This window comes from Ischnura elegans, chromosome 1 (genome assembly GCF_921293095.1).
Source record: "Ischnura elegans chromosome 1, ioIscEleg1.1, whole genome shotgun sequence".
In the NCBI taxonomy this organism is placed as follows: domain Eukaryota; kingdom Metazoa; phylum Arthropoda; class Insecta; order Odonata; family Coenagrionidae; genus Ischnura; species Ischnura elegans.
In genome coordinates, this window is record NC_060246.1 from 152,488,143 (window position 1) to 152,498,904 (window position 10,762).

Genomic DNA, 10,762 nt, shown 5'->3' on the forward strand with positions numbered 1-10,762 from the left:
CCTGGAAGTGCAGTAAAGAGGGGCACCTCAAGGGTTCGTATTATGGGGGACTCACTCCAGAGGCATACTGGGGAGATACAGAGGCTTAAAGGGTATGTGGTTGATTGTTTTCCTGGTGTGAGAACAGAAGATCTTGAGAGGATCATTGGAAGAATGAAGACCGAGGAGAAGACTAATGGTGGCAATAACGAAGTGGTGGTCATTCACGTTGGGACAAATTACGTGAAAAGGGCTAGAACAAGTGACCACGTGGTGGGGTGGGTATGGGATATGTGCACAGCTGCTAAAACGGCTTTCAGTTCGGCAAAAATAATGATAAGCGGGATTCTGAGAAGGCGAGATGTGCCGGACAGTATCATAGATTATATAAACGAAGGTTTTGATTGGGTTTGCAAAATTGAGGGGATGTTCTTTGTAGATCCAAACTGTTGGTTAAAGTCAATAGACCGTGGAAGAGATGAGTTGCATTTGAATAGATCAGGATCGCAGAAGTTTGGAAAACTAATTTGTGATGTTGTGGAAATGTATTTATCGGGAAACTAAAGAAGGGACTTGGTGATGATGATCATAATACTGATCACAGTGGGGAAGTGATTGTGAAGGGTGAAATGGAAGTTACAGGGAAACAATATTGTAATGAAATGAGTAAGTCCGTTTCAGACGGGAGTGAGGGTCCCTATATGGATACAGGGAAAGGAAATACACTAATGTGCAGGAGTGCAAGTGATACAGACGTAATAGAGACGTTAACAGGAGGTGTTGAACAAATAGGAGAGTTCTACAGAGATTTAAATACGCCAAGGTGCAACACATCGGCGGGAAATGTCACCATCCCTAATACTTCACAGCACCAAGGTAAGATCTTAAAAACTTTCAGGTTAACTGCCGCAGCATAAGAAACAAAATTATTGAATTTCAGTCGCTAATTGAATTGTGTAATCCTGACTGTGTAGTAGGCACTGAGTCGTGGCTTAAAGAAGATATAAACTCGAAAGAAATATTTCCAGATGAGTTCAATGTATACAGGAGGGACAGGACTGACAGGGGAGGGGGGGTATTCATTTGCGTCAGGTCAAACTTATTGAGTAGCCTAGAATGGGTAAGGGCAGATTTTGTAATGCTGAGTGTAAATATATATATGCAGGAAAAAGGAAAACCCTTAAATTTAATTGGACTTTACAGAAAACCGGATGAGGATATGAGTATACTAGAGGCTTTGGCGGATGCGTGCGCCGAAAAACCGAAAAAAACAAATCCTTACAGCAGGGGATCTTAATCTGCCAAATGCCAACTGGGATGGAAATGCTAAAGGCAATGGCAATATTCAAAAACTTGTAAATAGACTAGTTTATGAAGAGGGATTCGAGCAGCTTGTAAAGGGACCAACGAGCGGAAGTAAAATATTAGATGTGTTCCTTATAAGGCCATTTAAGGGTGTTCAAAGCTTTGAGATAATACCTGGTATAAGTGATCACTCGGCGGATTCTATTGAGCTAGAATCGTCACCCACTAAGTCAAAGAAAAAAGTTGAAAAATTCATCTGGAACTCTAAGAAAGGAAATTAGACGGATTTTAAAAACATGCTAAGAGAATATTATCCAAAATGGGCGGGTCAAGGTGCTACTTTGGATGAAATTTGGGATTCTTTTACGAATATTTTGCTCGAGTGTATAGAAAAATTCGTTCCTAGGAGAAGGCTTAAACACAACAGCGATCCAGAGTATCATAACGTAAATATAAGAAGACTGAAAAGGAAGGCAAGGCGTGTGTATAAACAAAGAAATTTAAGCCCTAAAAACCTTGAAACTTATAAAAATATAATTAAAAGATTTAATATTGAAAAAAGGGAAGCCCGGGAGAGATACCTGTTGAATATGATAAGCCAGAAGAATACTAATGAATTTTTCAAATATGTTAGAAGGAAAAAAGATATTAATAACGACATATCTATGATCGTGAGTGAAGGTGGGAAAGTTATTTTAAGTGATAAAGACAAAGCAAACGAACTAAATAAGTGGTACGCCAGGAGCTATAAGGATAGGGATGGTAATTTTGATTCAAACTCTAACACCAAACATTGCGAACCCTCATTATTATTATCCAGCCGTGGACAAAATAAATTCGACTATTTTAGCGTGACAGATAATGAAATATTAAAACTAATACGGAAACAGCAGAGAATTAAATCAATGGGTCCTGATAATGTGTCCATGGACGCATTGAAACTAGGGGATGAAGCAATAGTGCCTTACATTAGAAGACTTTGTTTTAGTAACACTCAATAATGGGGGCTTACCTTCCGAATGGAAAATGGCAACCGTCATACCCATTTTTAAGGGGGGTGATAAAATTAGAGTAGATAATTATAGACCAGTAAGTCTAACGTCAGTAGTGTGTAAATTAATTGAAAAAGTTATTGCTAGGTACTTGTGCGAATTTTGGGCCACAAATGATTGGCTATTCAAGTATCAGCACGGGTTCAGGAAGGGCTTTTCTTGTGAGACCCAGTTACTAGGGTTATCTCAAGACATTGCGGAAGTCCTAGATCAAGGCAGTGAAATTGATGCGGTGATCATTGACTTCAAAAAAACTTTTGATACAGTGCCACACGTTCAATTGATAGAGAAAATTAGTAGGCTACAGATAGATGATAGGATTAAAGTATGGATTAAGGAATTTTTGAAAGGTAGATCTCAGAGGGTAAGAGTAGGTGAAGGTAATTCTATGGAGATAGCGGTAACATCAGGGGTCCCGCAAGGAAGCATATTAGGTCCGCTATTGTTTCTAATTTATATTAATGACATCCATGTGGGAGTTGACTCCAAAATACGACTTCTTGCAGATGGAAGACCCGTGTATCCTTCAAAATGACCTGAATAAAATATCTTCATTTATGATCTCCAACAAAATGGATGTATATACGAGAAAATGCAAGCAAATTACATTCACGAGAAGGAGAATCGGTCATACAGCTTGCTCGGGGAAAATATTTCCAAAGTTAGTAACTTAAAATACTTGGGGGTTAATTTCACATCTAATCTTGATTGGGGAGTGCATTTTGGTCAGGTGGTAGGGAGATCATTTAAAACCCTGCATTGGGTCATGCTGAATATAAAAGAGAGCAAAAAAGAAACTAAAGAAATTGCCTACATGAGCATGGTTCGACCTGTACTTGAATATGCAACTTCGGTGTGGGATCCTACTGTAAAAGTGAATCTTCTAATCTTGAAAGGGTTCAGCGAAAGGCAACCACGTACACTCTAGGGAAAACATGGAAGAGGGGAAAGTGTATCAGCTATGCTAGGGAGCTTAGGATGGAAACCTCTAAAAGTGAGAAGAACCATTAATAGGCTATGCGGGGTATACAAAGCATTTACAAAAGAGCAGGATTGGAAAGAATAAGGTTTAAAGCCGGACTCACCCTGCTACATAGGAAGGAAAGACCATAACTTTAAAATTCAATTAAAAAAACAGAAAACAGACATTTTGAGAAAATCCTTCCTTAATAGAGGAATGAAGGAGTGGAATGACCTACCTGAAGTGATTTTTAAGATCTTCCCTTCAAGTGCCAAATTTTTTAGGAAGAAGTGTGAATCACTTACCTATTGATTAATTACATAGTGGTTCAAAAAGAGAGTGTGAAGTTGGGTCAATGCTCATTTTCTAGTTGCATTTTATTAGAATTAATGTAAATAATGGATTGTTTTAAATTGTTTATTGGGAATATGTTAAATTCTTAGTTGTATGAGAATAAAATTAGTGTATTATTTTGACCATGGATATCTATTCTGTTTCTGTCTCTTTGTTTTATGTACTTCCTGATTTTTTGTTACCACCCGACATTATGGTCGACTTGTAACAATTTGTATTTAAATATTTTTTTCTTTTTTTTAATAATAATAATAAAAATAATAATAAAAATAATAATAATAATAATTTATGTTTGAAAAGGTAATCGATTGTATCGCCGTTGTTGACCGGTCGACGGCGCGGTTCGACTGTGAGTCGACTGGCGACTTCGGCTTCGCCCTGCAAGTCAGTCTCGTACTGGACGCGCTCGGGTGCAGGTGGCTTACCACCTCGCTAACAATATACCTGTTTAAAAACTACATCGTAGCCTATCATTTATCTAACATTTTTTGGTCCTTCGGGCCGGATAGGGATATAATTCGAAATATTCTCTATTCCGGGAACGCATGATCATGGTTTCATTGAAATCCCCGGCTCTTCATCTATGCTGAACCCTTGTGAGCCGAATCATCTTTTGATTGTGCTATTCATATCAATCGAAAAACGGGTATAAGGTGCTTTAAAACTAATCGCGGTCTACTAAAAGTCTTATTACAAATCGGAGTGAATTCAACGGCAGATCTCAGCAGTGAAGACAACGAAGCAACAAGGCCGTTGGTGAATCACCCAGAACTTCACGCCATGTGAATATCAGCTGACTACCGCATCGAAGAGACTCGCATGCATTCCAGGCTGGCTTACTCATCAACCCACTAAGGGGATCGTGTACTTTCCAGACTGGCTCGAACATCAACCCGAGAAGAAAGACGTCCAAAATCAGTAAGATCGTTTCAATTTATATTAAATTATCGAAACTTATTGCTCATCGTATCTATTGCCTATGGGAATAAGTTTAGTGACATTAAATTAAATTCATGGTGTTAAAAAATGAAAGGCTTTTTTGAGAAACAGAAGTCTTATTTAAAGAAAATTAATAATGCCTTTGTTAACTTTAAAAAGGAAGGTGCTGCGAAAATGAGCCGAGGCTCGTGTAAAGTGCGCTTGGAGAATGTCGAGAGCTATTGGCAAAAAATAAAAGATTGTCATGAACAAATGACTGAAAGTGAAAGTTTCGATACCAATCATGAGTATTGCACTTCAGACTTTTTTGACTATGCCGAGGAAATTTATCTCCAGCGAAAGGGAGAATTTGAAGAATTTCTTATCTGTCTGGAGACGGGTTCCAGTACTCGTGAAATAGATCGGGAAAATAATCCTTCACGTTCAGTGTGTGATCAACAAGTGAGATTGCCTATTGCAGAATTGCCAAAATTTTCTGGTGATTTCCGAGATTGGGAAACATTCCGGGACTTAATGAGATCAATAATTGTGGATCGCAATGATATTTCGGACGTTACAAAGTTGCAGTACTTAAAAGGTGCTCTATCTGGTGAAGCTGCAGATTTGATTCGTACTATTTCAGTGACAGAACAAAATTTCATGCTTGCTTGGCAGTCATTGAAAGATTATTATGAAAATACAAGAAGATCGATCAGTGCCCATCTCGCATCCTTATTAGATCTAAAGCCAATGAAAAATGAATCTGCCTCCGAACTCCGCCGTATTCATGCTGGCGCAATTAATCTTTTGCTAGCGCTTGAGGCTTTGCAACGGCCAGTAGGGCATTGGGATGATTTAATTGTCATAATTACCGAAAGGAGATTAGACCCACAAACACGTCGAGCGTGGGAAATTAAATTAGAGGAGTCAACAACTCCACCTGATTATGAAATGCTAAAAAACTTCCTTAAGACTAAAATCATGAGCTTGGACAATATCGAAAGCTGTAAATTGGAGCCTAGCTCACTTAGTCATTCGCCTGGAGCTCGCAACAGAGTGCCTTTCCGACGGAAGGTATTACATGACAGAAGAGGGTTTCCCATTACCGAGAATTGCCATATAACTGGACGAACATTATCAAGGGAACCGTTATGTGTTTTATGCAATCGTAATCATTGGCTGGCCTATTGTGAAATGTTTAGAGCCAAAACTACTGAGCAGCGCAAAACCTTTGTTGAATCAAAAGAGCTTTGTTTGAATTGCTTAGGTAATCATGTGCTACGCAATTGCCTATCAAAAAAGAGATGCCAAATCTGCCATAAAAGGCATCATACGTTAATACATATTCAGTTAAATAATTCAGGATTAACCGATGGTGGTGAGAAAAGGGATGGTGAAAACTCATCAAAACCTTCCTCTCTACTAGATGCATCTACAAGCGCTAATGTTCATTTGAATAACGAAGTCAGAAGCAAATCTGATTTTGTGTTGCTTTCCACTGTTTGGGTTAACGTACAGGGCCCTGGTGGAAAAGTAGTGCCTGCTCGAGCGCTACTTGATCAGTGTGCTCAATCCAGTTTTATAACTGAATCTTTGTGTCAAAGACTTAAATTACATAAACAATCAATTTCAGTGACAGTTAGTGGACTTGGAGGAAAGCAACATGTGGCATGCAGAGCTGCTTCCAGCATTACAATAAAGCCGAGGTTTCCATCATCGTTCAGCTGCAAAACTGAGGTGTTGGTGGTGCCCCGAGTAACTTCCTATACACCAGGCACTCGATACGGGGTCAACGATTGGTCTCACTTGAAGGACTTGGTGTTAGCGGATCCTAACTTCGCTCAGAATGCACCAATCGAGTTACTTCTCGGAGCAGCCGTGCATGCTAGAGTGGTGGAAGGAGATATCATCAAAGGAAAGCCGAATCAACCCATTGCTACAGCCACGGCCTTGGGTTGGATCATTTCTGGTGAGACAAACTTTGACTATTCCCAGTCCACGCCAACACCCACAGTACTTCATAGTTCCGAAATGTCGGTGGACTCCCTGCTTCAGCGTTTTTGGCTACAGGAAGAGATTAATGCTGTAAGTGTTTCTCTCACTCCTGAAGAACAGGCTTGTGAAAGTCATTTTAAATCTACTTACTCACGGAATTCAGATGGACGCTATGTAGTGAGACTTCCAATATTATCTGAAAAATTAAAACAGCTTGGAGATACTTACCATCCGTCAATGACTTTATTATTCCGTATGGAAAATAAATTCAAAAGGGACTTAGATTTTCAACAATCCTATTGTAAATTTATGCAAGAATATTTAGTCTCTGGGCACATGCAGTGTATTCCAGAATCTGAAGTGAACCTTAAAAAATATGTTTTTCTTCCACACCATGGTGTCATTAAAACAAGTAGTACTACTACACGATTGTGGACAGTTTTTAACGGTTCGCTCAAAACAAATCAAGGATTTTCCTTAAACGATTGCCTGTACGCAGGACCTAACTTGCTGCCAGGAATTGCATCTTTGGTTTCGGCATGGCGCAAATACAGGTATGCCTTTACTGCAGATATTAAAATGATGTATAGGCAAATATTAGTACACGAGGCAGATAGACATCTTCAAACTATTTTATGGAGATTTAATCCGTTAGAGAAGGTACAATTTTTTCTCCTTTGTACACTAACATATGGATTAAAATGTAGTCCGTTTATCGCTAATAGAGTCATTAGGCAACTGGCAAAGGATGAAGCTGTTAACTTTCCATTGGGCTCCATCATTCTTAGTGAAGAAACCTACATGGATGATGTGCTATCGGGAGGTCATGACATTCAAACCGCCTTGTTGAAACAACAGGAAGTTATTAACTTGTGCAAGGTGGGCGGATTTCCATTGCGCAAGTGGCATTCAAATGCTCCTGCCTTAATGGAACAGCTGCCTAATGACTTATTAGCCAGTGAACCAGAATTACTCTTTGAGGACGATTCAGACTTTGCTGTATTAGGACTTACTTGGCAACCGAATGAAGATTATTTCAAATTTAGTGTCAAAATCAAGCAATATTCTGAACCCTGGACAAAGAGACGAGTATTATCAGCCGCAGCCAAGTTATTTGATCCATTGGGCTGGCTCGCTCCAATTGTAATTTTAGCCAAAATATTTTTTCAAAAGCTTTGGCTGATTAAAATAGGTTGGGATGAAGAGTTATGCCAATCTGATGCTGATTTTTGGCAAACATATTATGGTAAATTATCTCAAGTTTCTAACATCAAAATTCCAAGATGGTTGGGTTTTAGTAATTCTAACAATACCTTGCAATTGCATGGATTTGCTGATGCGTCTAAATCTGCTTATGCAGCAGTTTTGTACCTGCGTACTGATAGTGAATGCTCAGGATCAGTGGTTACAGTGAAATTAATTCAGGCAAAAACTAAAGTTTCCCCCTTGAGAACACTTAGCATTCCTCGATTGGAATTATGTGCTGTTCACTTGCTTGCTAAGCTAATCAATCAGAATCGGATAATGTTTGAGTCTGAGTTGCTTGAAATACATTTGTGGACTGACTCTCAAGACGTCCTGTATTGGCTGAGGGACCATCCCTCGAGATGGCCTACTTTTGTGGCCAATAGATGTTCTGATATCCATTCTTTAGTACCAAATGTTAAGTGGCATCACGTGGGAACGAAATTCAACCCAGCTGATTTAGCTTCTAGGGGTTGTTCTCCATCAACATTGAGAGATCAAAAATTATGGTGGTCTGGGCCAAGTTGGCTCTCAAAACATGAGAAGTACTGGCCAAATAGTTCTAAATTCCAGGCAAAGGAATTCTTATCTAGTGAGCTTCTAGTGGGAAAATTGATTGCATCATTAACTACTAGTGTGCTTGAAAAAACCGATGCCTTAAATATTTTAAAAAAATACTCTACGTTAAAAACTCTCAAACATGTAATAGATTACATGATCCGTTTTCTTAGTGGTAAGAAAGTGATCCATCCAGTGTTTCATGAAGCTTGGTTTAAAATTAGTGCAATTTATTCTGAGCAATTCCTAACCCCTAGTGAAGTTAATCGAGCGAGATTGCTATTAGTGTACATGGTTCAACGCCAATCATTTGCCAAGGAAATTTCTCAGTTGGAGAAAGCTGGAATCCTTCCTAAGAAAAGTGCATTAGTGAAATTGTCATCTTTTGTGAAGGAATGACTTTTGCGAGTTGGTGGTAGAATCAAGCATTCATTGCTATCTGATGATGAAAAACATCCATTGATACTACCCAGCAAACATCCATTTACTGAGTTAATAATTGAGGACTGTCATAAAGCAACTCTTCATGGAGGCGTACAGCTTACACTGACGACATTACGTACTCAGTACTGGATAGTGAAGGGTCGTCAGATAGTTAAAACAATTATTCACCGGTGCTTGAATTGCCAACGTTACAGAGCAACACCTACATATCAAATAATGGGAAATTTACCTGCCCATAGAATAGTACCTAGTCGACCATTTTCAAGAGCAGGTGTTGACTATGCGGGACCAATATCTATAAAAGCATCATTTGGGAGAGGTCAGAGCTCTTATAAAGGTTTTATTTGTATTTTCATTTGCCTTAGTACACGGGCGGTGCATCTAGAAGCAGTTTCAAGTTACTCATCAGAATCGTTCATCGCAGCGTTCCGAAGGTTTGTGGGACGACGTGGACATTGTTCTCTACTGCTAAGTGATAGGGGTACCAATTTTATTGGTGCTAACCAGGAGCTCAAGAGGATGTTCCAGAGGTCATCTGACTACAACCGCACCATTGCAGAGGCTTTGGCGTCTACCGGGACGGAGTGGCGCTTCAACCCTCCTGCGGCTCCTCACTTCGGTGGAATTTGGGAGGCAGCCGTCAAATCCACTAAACATCACATCAGACGGGTCATCGGAGATACAAAGCTGACCTTCGAGGAGCTTTCCACATTACTCTGTCAAGTTGAAGCCTGTTTAAATTCCCGCCCCCTTATTCCCCTAACAGATGATCCTACTGATAACAAAGCTTTAACTCCTGCACATTTTCTAATTCATTCTGCATCTTTTATCATTCCAGAGCCTTCACTAATCGATGAAATTATACCTGTTTTAAAACGCTGGAAAATAGTTCAACAGATGCTCCAGCATTTCTGGCAAAGGTGGTCAAGGGAGTACCTGCAATCGCTCCAGCAGCGACAGAAATGGACTCACCGGACATCACAAATCAACATTGGTGACCTGGTGATTCTTCGTTGTGAGAACACTCCTCCAGCGCAATGGCCTCTTGCTAGGATAATACATGTGTACCCTGGTGATGATGGACTAGTGAGGGTAGTGAAAGTGAAATTCAATAATTCAGTAATGATAAGACCGCTGTCAAAACTCATAATCTTGAATAATGTTTCTAATCAATCATCGCAGTGAATGGACATTTAAATATTCTCAATACACTGAAAGTTTTTTTTGTTTTGTTTCATACAGGATATTTTTGTTGCTTTGTTAGTATTTTTTTTTGCTATCATGAAAATTGTAGAATTATCTCTTCTATGTATCGAAGAGAGGTGGGCGGAATGTTTGAAAAGGTAATCGATTGTATCGCCGTTGTTGACCGGTCGACGGCGCGGTTCGACTGTGAGTCGACTGGCGACTTCGGCTTCGCCCTGCAAGTCAGTCTCGTACTGGACGCGCTCGGGTGCAGGTGGCTTACCACCTCGCTAACAATATACCTGTTTAAAAACTACATCGTAGCCTATCATTTATCTAACATATTTAATGGATTGTTTTAAATTGTTTATTGGGAATATGTTAAATTCTTAGTTGTATGAGAATAAAATTAGTGTATTATTTTGACCATGGATATCTATTCTGTTTCTGTCTCTTTGTTTTATGTACTTCCTGATTTTTTGTTACCACCCGACATTATGGTCGACTTGTAACAATTTGTATTTAAATATTTTTTTCTTTTTTTAATAATAATAATAAAAATAATAATAATAATAATTTATTCATTTACTAAGTGTGTAGGTATACAAGAAATAATGTTTATACAATAGTTTAAATTTTCAAATGAAAACATAAACATTCCGGTCCTGCTAAGCCGAAATTGGCTTGTCAGCAGGTGCCAAATTAAGCAATATAATTTGTGTCTTGTAAAATGACAAAATTCACAATTTCATTGATTTTGATTGTT

At 39.0% G+C, this 10,762-nt stretch overlaps 1 protein-coding gene across 3 annotated transcripts; it reads left to right on the forward strand.

Annotated features, from left to right (window-relative positions):
- The first annotated feature begins 3,946 nt into the window (after positions 1-3,946).
- LOC124172514 lies at positions 3,947-10,312 on the forward strand. Of its 3 annotated transcripts, XM_046551972.1 has the most exons (3): positions 3,947-4,569; positions 6,203-6,654; positions 9,177-10,312. In XM_046551972.1, the coding sequence occupies exons 2-3, from the start codon at positions 6,416-6,418 to the stop codon at positions 9,994-9,996; spliced, it is 1,059 nt and encodes a 352-aa protein (XP_046407928.1). In that variant the 5' UTR covers positions 3,947-4,569; positions 6,203-6,415; the 3' UTR covers positions 9,997-10,312. The 3 variants fall into 3 exon arrangements, with proteins under 3 accessions (XP_046407928.1, XP_046407913.1, XP_046407923.1); XM_046551957.1 differs by lacking the exon at positions 3,947-4,569 and having other exon boundaries at positions 4,705-6,654; XM_046551967.1 differs by lacking the exon at positions 3,947-4,569 and having other exon boundaries at positions 4,705-6,654; positions 9,650-10,312.
- Positions 10,313-10,762: the final 450 nt, after the last annotated feature.

Excerpts from the sequence above, each read along its gene's own strand:
- LOC124172514 (XM_046551957.1), top strand. The coding sequence starts at position 4,765 with ATGAGCCGAGGCTCGTGTAAAGTGCGCTTGGAGAATGTCGAGAGCTAT. Across the intron at positions 6,655-9,176 it reads TACAGGAAGAGATTAATGCT|TACACGGGCGGTGCATCTAG; the intron begins GTAAGTGTTTCT and ends CATTTGCCTTAG.